This window comes from Amblyomma mixtum, chromosome 3, assembly GCF_055824585.1.
Source record: "Amblyomma mixtum isolate Tamu chromosome 3, ASM5582458v1, whole genome shotgun sequence".
In the NCBI taxonomy this organism is placed as follows: Eukaryota; Metazoa; Arthropoda; class Arachnida; order Ixodida; family Ixodidae; genus Amblyomma; species Amblyomma mixtum.
Genome location: NC_143014.1, coordinates 120588363 through 120603975, shown reverse-complemented (window position 1 = coordinate 120603975; position 15613 = coordinate 120588363). Strand labels below are relative to the sequence as shown.

Below are 15613 nucleotides of genomic sequence, written 5' to 3'. Positions count from 1 at the left end.
AGAGTAATTCCTAGATATTTGAATTTAATTGAATTGAAATTTATTTCCTTTCTTTTCAACAGAAAGAGGGAGCCGGGGCAAAAGGCCAATTGGCCTGACGAGGTCCCGGCACCTGAAGCAGGGGCAGCGGTGCGCAGCACATACCATAGATATGCAAGCATGACAACATCGCGGCAACAAAATACAAAGAATTGGTGATATTATGTACACAAAACGAGATGGAGAAGCACTGTATTAGAAAGTGTGGCCACGGTATATAACACACAGGAGATATAATCTACGGGTGTCCCAGCTAACTTGGACCCAAAGCTAAGCGTTCTTCAGAACTGAAATCGCGTGGATGTTATTGAGGTTTATCTAAATTTACAGTACCATTTTATCGCTCCTCCTATTTGAATAATTAGTCGAGATAAATAAATTAACTTTTTAAATATAGCTTGAAACGTTCAGGCGTCAATAGGAAGGTTGTGGAGCTCCACAAATATCGTCCAACCCAGGCACTTCCAACGAGATAGACCTAGCGTGGCCACTTTTATTCGGGAAAAACGAAAGCCCGCGGAGTTTAAAATATACCACGTGACAGCACGCTCTGTGCGCCCGGATGCGCCGCGATTACAGCGCTCTCATCCGTGCTTCGTTAGAAACATCACCCGCTTCGGACCTTTCGTGCTGCCCAAGACAGGGCTTCGCGATGTGCTTGGTTCCAAGATAAGCGCCAGTGGGTACGGGCGGCAGCGGAAAGAAAGCGCGGCTCCTGTTTTTCAGCGTAATTCACACGACGTTATCAGGCTTGTTAAATGCGTCTCTGCTTGTTGGGATCTTGCTCCCAAATTCAAACTCATGAGATTGTCATCGTTCTTCCGCATGCATTCTGCTAACGTGAGTGTGCAGTTATTGCCCTTAGAAACGGGAGCCGCGCTTTCTTTCAACTCCCGCCCGAACTCACTGGCGCTTATCTTGGAACCAAGCACATCGCGAAGCCCTGTCTTGTGCAGCACGAAAGGGCCGAAGCGGGTGATGTTTCTTACAAAGCACGGATGAGAGCGCTGTAATCGCGGCGCATCCGGGCGCACGGAGCGCTCTGTCACGTGGTATTTTTTAAACTCCGCGGGCTTTCGTTTTTCCCGAATAAAAACGGCCACGCTAAGTCTGTCTCGTTGGAAGTGCCTGAGTTGGACGATATTTGTGGAGCTCCACAACTTTCCTATTGACGCCTGAACGTTTCAAGCTATATTTAAAAAGTTAATTTATTTATCTCGACTAATTATTCAAATAGGAGAACCAAAAAAATGCTACTGTAACTTTGGATAAACCTCAACATCCACGCGATTTCAGTTCTGAAGAACGCTTAGTTTCTTTATAAACCTTGGTCCAAGTTAGCTGGGACATCCTGTATATAAATGCAATGGCATAAGAAAAATGCAAGTAAAGAAGCACTGCATGCATTACAGGCAATGTCAATAGAACACACACATAAATTTGTTCATACAAAATTTATTCACACAAACATAAATTTGTTATTTCACACAAAGTATTTACAGTGCTGTTGGGGTATAAACTGTTGTTTTCTGTACAAAAATTTACTTATATACAACAAGTTGAGGGCACAACTGGAACTGGCAAACATTAAGGGAGGCCCCTACTCGGCAAGATGCGTTATACAGGGTCTGTTCTGAAAGTAGTAGGACTGGTTTTTTCCTGGGCGAACGGGCGGAAGAGAGGTGGTCTGCGCGTGCAGGATCGTTGAAGGGGGATATTGGGAATGCTGGGGAAAATCGGCAGTAGGCTCTCGGCCGTTGAAGAGAGGAGGTCGCTTGTACTGTGAACCCCTGTCGAAACGCCTCGTCACGCAGAATCGTCGAGCGTTTACTGGATCAGCGTTACGCGATCAAATTTTGAATATATCTTGGTAAAACGGGCAAAGAGACTCACAACATGATTAAGGAGGCCTACGGTGACGCTTCCATGGGTAGATCAGGTGTTTTTTGAGTGGCACAAGCTTTTCCGAGAAGGTAAGGAAAGAGTGGAGGAATACGACCGCTCCAGACGCCCTTCGACCAGCAAGAACAACGAAAATGTGTAGCGAGTGAAACATTTACTTAACAGTGATCGTAGAATGAGTATCAGAGTGATTGCTGATGACTTGAGCATTCCTCAAACTCAAGTTTTTGAGATCGTGACAGAAAACTTATCCATGAATCCGTGCTTATCCGTGCGCGAAGTTGGTGCCGAGAGTGTTGTCAGAGGAGGAAAAGGCCAACCGGTAGGATCTTCTTCATCATGTGAATGAGGACCCCGATTTTTTATCCAGCACAAGGCGGCAACGCTGCCTCAGCCCCCCCTACAGCCTCTACTTGGCCCCGCCAGACTTTTTTCTATTCCCGAGAATAAAATCGACGCTCGAGGGGAAACATCACGGGTCGGTAGAGGTGGTTCAACAGGCCGTGACGAGGGAGCTAAACAGCATTCCGATCCAGGCGTTCCTGGAGGCGTACGAAAACTGTAAAACTCATTGGCAGCAGCGTGTAGGTGCGGAAGGGTGCTACCTTGAAAAATTTTAATCGTTTGTACTATTCTCTTGAATAAATTTTGTTTAAAAAAATGAGTCCTACTACTTTCAGAACAGACCATGTATATATGCATAGATGCATTATATATAGCAACAGTCCATACCCCAACAGTTTATAGTCCCTTCTCGCTCGTCTCTCCTGTCGTCGGCGGCTTCGTTCATGGCGCTGGACCTCTGTGGCGCTGGACCCCTGTGGCGCTGCCTCCGCTGCTCCTCCAGCAGAGCTAGGCCCTACTCGCGAGGTCCAGGCTTTTGGGCGTAATTGTGCGAAAGAAAGAAGAAAGTCCGTCGTCAGTTTGCCACCCTCGTAAACGCATGCAACTTTTCGCATAAACCAAGCCTGAGCTGGGGCTATAGCCGAGGTTTTATTTTTTAAATTATATTCCATGTGTTTCAAATTATTTAATACGGATTTTTCCTTGATAAGGCGTGAGAGATATGACAATGCAGTTTGCGCAGGTGGATTCTACAGCATGGCGCACATTATGTACCTGATACATAGCAGTAATGAAAAGAGGAATTAACTAAATTTAACTAATCCAGTGAGGCTAGCCTAGCAGTGTTGTTGAAGGAACGAGTAGGTATGAAATGGGATGTCATAGGGCTTAGTGAGGTTAGGAGGACGGATGAGGCGTACACAGTACTAAGGGGCGGGAACGTACTGGGCTAATGACAGTTTACCGATATCCCTCAAGAGAAAAGTATACAACAGCTGTGTCTTACCGGTACTCGCCTATGGGGCAGAAAAGTGGAGGCTAACGAAAAGTGTTCAGCATAAGATAAGGGCAACTCAGCGAGCTATGGAAAGAAAAATTATAGGTGTAACGTTAAAAGACTGGAAGCGGGCAGTGAGGAAGCAAACACGGGTTAACGACATCCTTGTCGAAATCAAAAGGAAGAAATGTGCTTGTGCAGGGCATATAATGCGAAGGCAAGATAACCGCTGGTCCTTAAAGGTAACCGAGCTGATTCCTAAGAAGGCAAGAGTAGCAGTGGGCGGCAGAAAGTTAGGTGGGCGGATGAGATTAAGAAGTTTGCGGGGATACGGTGGCCGCAACTTGCAAAGGACAGGGTTAATTGGAGAGACATGGCAGAGACCTTTGTCCTGCAGTGAGCGTAGTCAGGCTGATGACGATGATGAACTGCACAACTTTTTAAATTTTATTTTAGGGATCGAAATTATATGGCGAAATTGAAGGCTTGCAAGATTAAAGTTGAGCTCAGTTTTGAAATTTTCTTAATCAGCAGTGTGGTTCAAAATACCGAACTTCAAAAATACGCATTTTAAAGCTTGTTGAGATGACTTTCATGCATTACAAATTTATTAAATGTCGTCGTTCGCATTTCTTATGCAGCGAATAAAGAAGCCGTTTGTGCATTTTTGGACGTAAAATCAGTTAAAGCAATTTCCGCGACAAAACAACGCGCAGCGACACCATTTTATACATACGCGAGGCAGAAAGCGAGCTTTAAAATGCGTATTTTTGACGTTCAATATTTCGAACGTACCACATTGGCGATTAAGAAAGTTTCAAAAATGTGTTCACCATCGATCTTGCCAGCTTTAAATTTCACCATATAATCTTGGCTCCTGAAATCAAAAATAAAAAACTGATTATTTATAAATTTATTAAATTAATTCTATAACTAGAGAGCTGTATCAGGTACATAACGTCCGCGATGCTGTAGAATTGACCTGCACAAACCGCATTGTCGTATCTCTCACGTCGTTTCAAAGAAAATCTGTATTGTTTTTTTAATAATAATAATAATAATAATAATAATAATAATAATAATAATAATAATAATAATAATAATAATAATAATACTTTATTCAAAACATGCCAAAGCCACAATTGGGCTTGTAGGGCGCCGTCCAGCAGCAGCAACAACCTATGCTACTGTCGCACTTAGTTTTTGTTGAGAAATTACAATATGTATTCACAATTCTTCAAACTTGGCAATGGCATCACGTAGCTGATTGCGAGTGTTCAAGTGAAAAAGATAATCAAGTTAGACTGAAACCAATCATACAGCTTATTAGCGTCATGTTGAAGTTCCTGGAGTGCACATGAAAAATCGGCATTAGTGGAGATGAGCTTATTGAATATATATGGTACATAGTATGATCTTATGGATTCGCACTCTAGGGACAACAAATCGAAGAATTTTTCGCATTGGGACTGTTTTAACATTTTCCAACTTAAAATCACATTTCCAGAAATACCGCAGTACAGTAATTTATTTGAACAAGGTGTCAAAGGAAGGCAGACCAGAGGATAGGAATAAACTTTGTGATTTGTTGAGTGTTGAATATATGACACTTGTAGCCATGTTTTTAAGAATAAGATTTATCCTTGTTTTCAATTTAACAAAACAGTTAAAGAAACAGCACATGCCATACCTAAGCAGAGCATATCCCAGAGAGTGGTCCATTAAATGTCTAATGGCAAATGGCAGGTAGGCTTTCAGAGCATACAACAAGCATGCCATGCCTTCAAGTTTCTTGCTCAGGTATGCCAGGTGTGTATTCCACGACAAATCGCCGTCTATGTATATACCGAGATATTTTACATTGGAAACACAGATAATGGGGTAGCAAGAACGCGATGTGCAGCTGGAGTTGAGCAATAAAACAGATCCATCATTGGGGACAAGTTCTTGTGGAGACTAGCTGAGTTTTCAGGGGTTAATTTCAATCAAGTTAGACTGGAACCAATCATACAGCTTAGAAGCGTCATGTTGAAATTCCCTGGGTGCACATGAAAAATCGGCATTAGTTGAGATGACCAGGGTGTCGTCCGCGTATTGATAAATCTGTGACGAAGTTTAACACCGGGAAGGTTTTTAACATAAATGTTAAATAAGAGAGGTGGTAAGATGGATCCATGCGGAAAACAGAGCTTGAAACACCCGGTATATGAAACTTCGAATGTTTACTTGTGTGATAGAGTAGTTCTGTACAAAAAAATTATTAAATATTTGCCTGCCGATTGCTGTTCTTTACCAGGAATTCGGGACAGAGGTCTAGTTCGCTTGTTTTGCCACAACGTGGCACATAAGGCAATAACTAACGGCTGTATTTCTTTTTTTTTTCCGGAAAAAATAAAAGTACCGAGCAGTAGCGAAGGTTCAATCTACGATCCTCTTTGTCTGCGTTGTGTAGCGTTAGGCCATTCAGCTACGCCGCGTCTATTTGCGCGTGGACGCATTGGCGTACAGCGCTTCAGCATGAGATGGGGCGACTGAATTGTGAGAATGTAAATTTTGGGGAATTTTTCTGTTTGTTTCGACAAACACAGCAAATGATATTGGAAACCACAGTCTCTGTTTAATCTGAAGCCGCTGGAAGAGAGCCATTGGGGCTATGAATTCTTCAAAGACCGTGTTTTTGTCGCCCAAAAAGGGCTCTAAATTTGTATCGTTTCCATTACGCCCATTACTTAAAATTTGAATTGTTTTGGGACAAACGTTAGGTGAGACAGCGAGATGCCGTTGACGTGTGCGGGAGGCCATCTGTAACATAAATCACGGCGAGAAACCATGTCCGTTATCTGTACAATTAGTCATACCAAAAAAAACCGACTCCGCCCATTGGACAGCTATAGGCCGCAATGCTTAGCGGTGCTAGCTGTAGGTGCCGTCCCAAATTCCTGATAACGACAATGACAACAGGCTTTTAACGCGACAGCGTTCCTGTTCAGCGGAGAACTCTGCGGCGCCGGAGAAAATGCGGATTGGTCGAAAAGGTAGTGACGTCACACGTGGAGCGGCGATTTGAGAAGTGATTAAAACATCACATAAATTGTGACGGTCAGGTCGCAAGACGACTCAAGCGTCATTATGACATGCAAGAATCCAAATTAAGTGCACTGGAAAGAAAATAAGATGAGGTGGGAATCGGACCCGCGCCCCTTGGATCCCTAGTCGGACACGCTAACCCCAGGCCACCGAGGCATGTTTGTTCGACTTGTTTAAAGGGAGGCCTTGCATGTCTTGTCCGGCAGTCTTCGAAGTGACATGCAATGACGACCACCCCTGGCAGCTGAAGGAAGTCATATTGACGCTCCCGTGTCATACATAAGGCGGAGATTAAGGGGAAAATACGGCTTTCAGCAGGAAAGAAAAAAAGAATTCTTTCTTGATGTATTTGCGTGAAAATTTTTTAGCCTAGTAGAAATACTTTTATGACAACCCTGGCGAAATTTCACTGTTGTATCTCCATAAGATTTTTTTTTTCTAAAATATACGGGGTGTTTCTCAGCGGTTATGGTGCTCGGCTGCTGACCCGAAAGACGCGGGTTCGATCCCGGCCGCGGCGGCTGGAATTTCTTTGGAGGAGAAATTCTAGAGGCCCGTGTACTGTGCGATGTCAGTGCACGTTAAAAAAACCCCAGGTGGTCGAAATTTCCGGAGCCCTCCACTACGGCGTCTCTCATAGCCTCAGTCGCTTTGGGACGTTAAACCCCATAAACCAAACCAAACCAAACCATTTAAAAAAAAAAGTGGATCACCGGACCTGGGCGAAACCAACTACATATTGTTTCTAGTCATGTGGCGCTCCTCAGTGTATTTTTTAATTCCACTTAATTAATTAGCTCAGCTTAATTATGCATTTTTTTTGTTATTCACTTTACGGCAACGTGCGTTTCATTAGTTGGTGAGGGGGTTAAAAAAGGACCGATCCAGTTTTTTGTGGCAACGTACCTCCTACGTGGTCCTTTTTTTCCGGAATTTAAAGAAAGCCCGCGAAATATGAAAAAAAAAAACACCACGTGACTGCGCTCATGCGCTACCATATTCCAGCGCTCCCAACCGTGTTTCGAGCGAACGAAACGTGCGCGCTGACCGTGCTCAAGTGAGCGGCCGCCTCGCGGTTCGACAAAAAAAAAAAAAAAAACGGAGTCTACCGTGAAATACGCGACTTCACTGCTTTTCCTTCGTTCTTTGTTTTGGCTCAATAGTTCCGTCTGAATTGATAGTCAATGGCCTGCTTATTATCGCAGATCACGGCGCGCGCTTTCCATGTTCAGGAAGAATGTGCTGAGAGCAGAGTCGGCCGCTCACGTCGGGACGGTGAGCACGCACGCTTCGCTCACACAATACAGTAGCGCGAAAGCGCAATCACGTGTTTTTTTTTTTCATATTTCAGGGGATTTCTTTAAATGCTGGAAAAAAAAGGACCAAGTAGAAGAAACTTTGATACAAAAAACTGGATGGGCCGTTTTATAATCCCCTCTACAACGTAACGAAACGCACGTGACTCTAAAGTGAATATTAAAGATTTTCGATAAATAATCTAAGCTATTTAACTAATTAAGCGGAATTTTAAAGATACTCTGAGGAGCGCCACACGACAGGAAACAATATGTATTTGGTTTCACCCAACTCCGATGCGCCACTTTTTTTAAATTCGTGGTTCAAGTTACGTGAAACACCCTATATATGTTTCCTCTGAATATCGTGAAAATGCTGCAGAGTTAAGAAAATGCGGCAGAACGCTGGTTCAACATTCATTGCGTTCCTACTGGCATGAAGACACTCGTAATTTTTTTTTTTCGCAAAGCACAAATTTTGATTTTCAGTTTTTACGATGCAGTGTCCGCTGACTTACCTAGACTGAGAAGAAAATTTTATTCAACAAATTTAAAATTCACAAATTTGAAAAACAGTCTCGACCTGCACTGTGGTCCTAGGAGTGCAACAAAATAGACGGGGTCGGGATAGATAAAACAGTCGTGAAGAAATCTCCTCCGCAAGGTGAATATCTAGGCAGGAAAGCATAATTCGGAGAAAAACTCCCATTGCCAGAGTGTTTCCCCGCAATGCACAACCGCCAAGGCTCACAAAACAATTTTTGAAGTACTTCTCGGTCGATGTCAGCGATGAAACTTCGGGACAGCTTAAAAAACGAGGTATACATTGAGCGTACACAACAATTTGAAAAAAAAAAAATCGTTTTTTAATGCATTTTTGGATGTCAAAGCCGCGTTGGCTGCGTCGGGCGCGCCCCTCCTTAAGTGTCCCCCGAAGTTTTGTTTCTGTTCCCATTGGCTCGCCAATCGTGCGTGAAATACTTTGTTGCATATGTCTGTTCTATCCCTAAGTCCGTTCTACAGGTTTGTGGGGATGCAGAAACTAATCCAGGCTCTTCTGAAAAATACACTGGAGTAGACACTTAAGCTCCGCCTTAAGGGTATGACGCCTAATGGTTTAATGCCCACACGGGCGGAATTAGCCATTCTCTTTTTTTTTTTTTTGCAATCATGTATTTCTAAGAGTCCTCATACTCCTCCTGGCGCAGTGGAGCAGCGGTCAAGCGATGTGTGCTACCACCGGTGAGGATTGTGCCACTCAGGTTGCTCTTCCCGCGCAGCCAATCATTTTAGGTGTCATGCTGGTCAGTTTGCTCACAACCCGGTGGGCAGCGTGTGATGACTCGTCACGTGACCTAGGTGGCCCGCCGACGTTGCTTCTCCGAGGATTTTTCGCTCACAGCGCGGACGCCACCGACGCAGATGAGGACGCTGGATTTTCTACAAAGCGGTAGCCTTAATGATATCGTGTAAGAATGCTGGCAGAGCTACTTGCTTGTCAGACCACAATGAGACAGTCATTCGAGATATACAGACCACTCAGAAAGACATTGCAAATAAAACAACTTATTTAACCGAGTGTTTTGGTGGCGTTGAGTGCCAGACAAATAAATTCAGCCTATTGAAGCGAAGGACGCGAAATGTATTCACATTCCCCACCTTCACGCATTCTGCATCTCGGGATCTCCAAAGCCAAGCTCACCACTTTGCCATTCGGAATGATCTGCTCTACCGTATACCTCTCGGTGGGCGCAAATAGCTCCTGGTCATTGCTAGTCGCCTCCGCTCTGGCATCTTCGCAGGTTTCCACGCTGACCCACAGTGTGCTAGCGCATGCCGGTGTATGGAAAACATATGCACGTCGGCGTCGGCGGTACTTCGACGTGGCATGTACCGCTTTGTGCGTCAGTATGCCCGATCTTGCTCAGCCTGCCACCGCTGGAAGACACCACCTCGCCGTTCCATCTCTCCGACGCAGCTGCTGATATTGTAGTGAGCTTGCACAAACGCCGGTGGCGCTATGTATTCTGGGTAATCCGCCATCTTGCCGTCCCAGACAGCAGTCGACGCCGCACAGGCAGGCTGCAGTGAACTGTCCGAGAGCCGCTTCGTCTTCGACAGTCAACCAAACAAACACGGGGTTGCTCGTGTGCCACCCTGACGCGCATGGAAGATGTCAGCAGTTTCTGTTCCCGATTGTTGTGTGCAGCTGTGCCCAAAAGATCGGGCGCGCTACGAGGAAAAGGCAAAGCAATGCAGCGTGGACCCATTCACACTACGAGCCGACGAGTGCACTATGGATCACTATGGATTTGGACACGTGGCCGCCCGTCGACGTCATCCGCAGTCATGAATTTTTAGTTAAGGACAACTTAAGGACAAGGAAGCTTTGGAAGGCCATAGTATTCTCACCAGTGGATGCGTGTGCAAGCCATGCATCAAAACGGTCACAGCCGAGACCGTGGTCCCCAAAAGACAGGCAAGGATACTATTGACTGAGATACAAATCCCTTTGGTTGCCTTTGCGATTTAAGCCCAGGTGAACCACTCACAAAGTCTGAACAAGCAGCTCGTGTGCGTGTGGGTCCTCGCGAAAGAGACGGCGACATTTCCTCTACACACTGTATCTGCATGGACGGCAACGGCGAAGCCTGCTTGCATGTTGCTACCTTGCTGTTTTATGTAGAGTACGGCTTGCACACACGTCAATAACAGTCGTTCATAGACAGCACTAACACTGGCTGCTGGCCAGCGATGGGATCGTGCTTTGCAACAATGATAGCGCGCCTGATCTGCCTTCTCGCACTCGTGCAGGCGTATCTTCGGTATCCTGAAGATCCCGCAGTCTGCCCGTCCTTTCTTAATTTCTGCGCTTTGCTTTGGGTTCGGCTGTTAAAGCTCATGACACAACAGTACACCATCATGCCAGCACCGTTTGCACGCACTACACGACCGTATAAACTTGGCTGCGTTGCACGTGCGGAGGCTGCGTCGACTGCAGCTGCCTAGGATGACAAGATGGCGGTCTACCCAGAATGCATAGCGTCGCCAGCGTTCATGCAAACTCCCTATACCCTCTCCGGCCATTCTAACGCGTTTGGATCGATGTTTACGGCCCCCTTCCAACGGCTGGTGCAGGTCATCCTTGGGTAATCGTACTCATGCGTTACTATACGTCTCTGCATGAAGATGTTGCACCCTTCATCCACCATCACCCCATTCTACGGGCACGGGGCTCACAAAGACTAAGGACTGCAAGCTGGGCTATAGTTTGTTCGTTGATCTACTCAAGCTCCCAAAGAAGTTCTAAGTGATAGCGACTGCGTATTGTTTTCGGACGCAGCGTTATTCATCGCGCCGCCACAGCACACTACCCCACACCAAAGGTTTAGCTAAGCGTTTCAATCGCACCCTCAGTGACATACTAGCCATGTATGTTGACTGCCACGAATTGCCACCTACGCCATAATAACGCTACGCAAGCTGGCACGGCGTTCTCGCCCTTCTTCCTACTATCTTGTATCATGGACATTATTATTCCTGCCACCCCAACAGCTCCGTTCTACCTAACAGACCCACACTCTTAGCTCTAGGTATACGTTGTACCAGCCCCGGTCTATCCTCGAAACTTCCGTCCCAGTATATATATAACAGATCCTACCGAGTCATTTAACCTACTTAGCAGGTCAATTACATCATCGAGCCGCTCACCTCCTCATCGGATCTGCGGCGTCGCGGGCGCGAAATTGCCCACGTCGAGCGCCTAAAGCCATATAACGACCCCGAAGTTTTGCGTTCTCCCTGAGTCACCAGGATGGCTCCTTTTTCGCCGGAGGTTTTTCGTTGCAGCAGACCCGCGCGACTCCAGCCCGGGCCTCCGCCGAAGAGGAGAGGGACGATCGTTCGCGGTGCGCGAGACCCGCTTGCTGGACCATGGGTGTGCCATCGCTTCAGAGGCAACAACAGCTTGTTGCATGGCAAAGCATTGCGAATGAGAGTTCCTCGATGTCCTTCTGAGTGCATTTGCAGCCAACTGAGTTCCTGAGGAGGCACAATTAAAAGCAGAGAGAGAAAGAGAAGCTGGTTGAGGCCTCCTGTATGGCCGGTCTGTGTCAACGCGCCTTCGCCGATATAAAGAGTTCTTTTAGCAGATTTTTTTATAACTTGACGGCATGTCTCGCCCATTGTCAGTAGCGCATCTGATACAACTAACTGACGCCCGTCTGCTGCGGAAAAAAAAATAAAGAAGTGGTTTAACGCTGTATGGAATATGGTTGGGAGCAGCGCTTGTATGTCTCATAATAAGCGTATGTCCGTTTATGGTCCCGACCACTTACCGCCGTCTTTTTTTTTTTTTTTCAATCGAGCCTTTAGAATTCAGTCATATATGATTTGCAGGCGACAATAAGTGTACCGTCCGCTTGAAACACCAGTGAACAGTGAACCTAATTAAGTGTTCACACTGTCCTTTACGACGGTGCTGTAGCCGCCACACGCAATCCTGCACTCACTTGGGAGTCCCCAACCGTGAGTAGCAGCTACTGCTCTTGGGACTGGTCGACGAGCTGGGCCCTCACCTGTCTGACGAGGCTATTAAAAGCCTGGTCTATGATGCTGCTCACAGTCCTGACGAAGTCGGCCACGACATTGTTGGTGTCGGCTCCTTCGATGACCGACAACTGCCGGCGCCGCACGCACACGATGGGCACTGTGTGCGTGCGGTGGCTTCTCCGGGACCGCAGTTGCACGGAGAGCATACCTTCGTCGGTGGCGGGCAGACGGTAGCCGTACTGCGCAGTGTAAACGTCAATTTGCTTGTGAGATATGCGCTCTGAACTCTTTCGTGAATGGCAATGGTACACTGGAGGTCGCACGGTTGTACATTGCAGGCATGAGCGGCCAGGAACGGAAACTTACGCTCGAATTATTTACACAAAGGCAATTGCATGTCCTGGTTGGTTGACACCACTTTCGGATACCTTCTGAGGCTTCGTTCTGAGACTACGGAGGGCAGGACCTCCTCGAGTAAAACAGCAGAAAACTTGGAGGCTTTACCCGTTATAACTTTATTTTTCATACTTTAAAATGGTCGCTAGGCACACGTCTCTCATTCTTCCTTTGCTTGAAAATGTCACGTAAATGGTCTTTCTTTTATGTATTTGCTTCCTTCACTTCCTTACTGCAAAAGAGCTGACCAGCTTTTTTTTTTTTGCCTGGCCACTTTTCTCCTCTATCAAACCTAGTCAAGCTTTTTTTTTCTCATCGTTTTTCTTTATTGTGAAGTCTCTGTACTAGGAGATTTGCGAGAATATTGGTACCCGCTCATTGAGGCGCTTTTAGTCTTAAAGCACGCAGAAGAGAGGTTTCTGCACGTTTAGCAAATTAACGGGGCGATGGATCTGAGAGGGATTTGCCTAACGTAAACACATCGCGCCAATCCCTTGGAACATGTTTTGAGCAGTGCAGGGATACACCACTCATGACGGATCGTGGCACTGGTTCGCAAAAGAAAAATGTTAACTGCTTGCCCTCATAATATCGTCAGCTGAAATTGAGTTTTTATCTCCCGCAAGTGCCGCGCGTTGCGATGACCGGCTGACGAGTTTCTTTTTTCTTATTGTTATGAGTGGGCGTGCTGCAGCTGAGCGTTTCTCCGCGTGCCAGTGCTCTCCTCACGAGCAGGGTCAGAGAGAGTTGCTTACGTTGGCCCTCCAGTACTGTCGAACACTCCGCCAGTTTCGGAAGCGGTCGTACTGGAGCCTGGACACCGCCACCGCTTCGGCCTCTTCCGTGCTGTAATAAAAGCAGCCACGGCATTTTTGGAAAATAACAACTTTTGACAAGCCGCGTTCTGTGAAACGTGAAATGAGCTGCGCCTAATTTATCAGCGGAACCATGCTCCTGACGTGGCTTCCACCTTAGGTGCGAGAAAAACTGTTAACACCCCTTACAAGAATGAATTTTGAGCTTCAGTCGACGCCTTGTTGAGCTCTTGATGAATCAACTATAAACCAACATTAACCTATTGTATGTTGAGCCTACTCAACATGTGCTAAAAATTTCTGCTGAAAGTAGTCAACACATTAATTGTTGAGTAATTTCTGTTGAATTTACATTGAATCGAGTCTCATGGCAGCCGCGTCTATGCCTAACTAAATGAAATAAGTTCGACATGCGTCGTGTGAACAGAACCTTATCACATTATACATTTAAGAACGCATGCAGCACCTGTTAAGACTCTCGTACCCTGCTCAGTCATTTTCTTTCATAGAAAAAAGTGCTAGTGGTGATATATGCTCTTTCAGGCATACCTACTTCAGCGGATTCGTATGTGCGCTCAGAAAAAAGGGGCGCTTAATTAGTGCTTTATTTCTGTTGTTTATGAATGAATCAAGGTCTTCAACTAACAGAACGTCGCATGTGAACTTGATTACTTCTACTACACATAAAATAAATAAATATTAATAGTAACAATAGACATAACTTCGCTGATCAGCAGGCCACAACCTGCGCAGATCTGGACACCACTGTGTAGGACTATATAAGGGTTAATGTGAGATCGCGCTAAAGATGGAAAAGCTATGAACTCTTGGTCACTCCGTGCTATAGCTTCGTGTGCAATACTGTTTCATTATCTTCATTCGATGGTTGTATAAGGCGGTGTGATTGTGCGTATGTGTGGAGCACTACACGACTGGAGATGTGAGTTCACCAGCCTGCTCGTTAGCACGTCTTATCTGCATATATATATATATCTGACTCTAAGACAAGAACGTAGAAAACTACAGCCTCAAGACAAACTTTTCACCGCATTCGCGCACTCCACCGACTGAGCTGTGCACAAAATTACGTGACGCACGTATATATACATATACCTGTGTTTGTGCATATTTGTGGAGCACTACACGACTGGGGATGTGATTTCACCAGCCTGCTCGTTAGCACGTCTTATCTGCATACTGGCGTACTACACTGCTGACAATACTAAGCCGAAAAAAGGGGCCTTCTAACTCAAAAAGCATATTTTTAAAATTGTCTAAAGTCTTAGGTGAAACACCCGCTATAAAGGGGCATTTGTTGCATGCGTCGCCAGAACTGGCGCAACCGACTGAATGTGTATTGTTTTCAAAAGAAGAAAAATACGTGTAATAACGTCATGAGGTAATTATTTAGCGACTACTCTGAGGAACAAAAATTACTCCGGCAGTCTTCCTATACGAGAGTCGAGTTAGTAGCTCCAATGTGACTGACAAACGTGCCTCCTGTTAGAAGAGTTACTAGAAAGGTGTCGTTTGGACTTGATGGAGTAGGAGGATACTTTGCAGATCAAACCAGAGTAAACAGAGAAGACTAGACAAGAGGTTCTCAAACTTTTTTGCCCCATTAAACTCCCTTCTCACATATCTAATTCCAAGACAAGAACGTAGAAAACTACAGTCTCAAGACAAACTTTCCACCGCATTCGCGTGCTCCACCGACTGAGCTGTGCACAAAATTACGTGACGATTCGCCCGACTTTCACTGGCTATCTGCCAGCAGTCCTCCGTTGCGTTACCTCTGGGAGAAAGTGTGTGGACAATGGCAACAGTACGAATACAAGTACTGAGAGAGGGAGAGAGGCAACTTTATTGAAGCGCCAGTCAATCAACGCCAGGAGATAAGTCCACCTCCCCCGTCACCCCTAGCCGTCGGCTGGAATCACTTAGGACACAGCAGCAGCAAGGGCTTTACCGATGATGTCCTGCTGGACGTTAGGGTCCGGGATGCAGAGCAGAGCCTCGCAGGATTCTAGAGTGCGCGAGCTATCGTACTTAGTCGGACATGCCCACCTCATGTGGACCAGAGTTTCTGCCTCGTCGCAAAATTTGCACTTTGACCTGTAGACTACAGGATGCCACAGCTGTAGACGGGAAAAACTCCCGTCTGTAATTTTCTCCACATAATCTCC

General features: G+C 45.9%; 1 protein-coding gene across 2 annotated transcripts in view; it reads right to left on the bottom strand.

Annotated features, from left to right (window-relative positions):
* Positions 1 to 1370: 1370 nt before the first annotated feature.
* Positions 1371 to 15613, bottom strand: part of LOC149351626 (uncharacterized) — a 57564-nt gene continuing 43321 nt past the window's right edge. The window contains exons 7-9 of one of the 2 annotated variants that reach the window (XM_089580945.1): positions 13368 to 13458; positions 12243 to 12455; positions 1371 to 2818 (exon numbers count right to left, since the gene is read on the bottom strand). In XM_089580945.1, coding sequence (XP_089437071.1) covers positions 2801 to 2818; positions 12243 to 12455; positions 13368 to 13458 — 322 coding nt within the window. In that variant the 3' untranslated portion in view covers positions 1371 to 2800. Of the gene's footprint in view, positions 2819 to 11997; positions 12456 to 13367; positions 13459 to 15613 lie in introns of those variants that run through there. The other variant, XM_089580944.1, reaches the window with a different exon arrangement.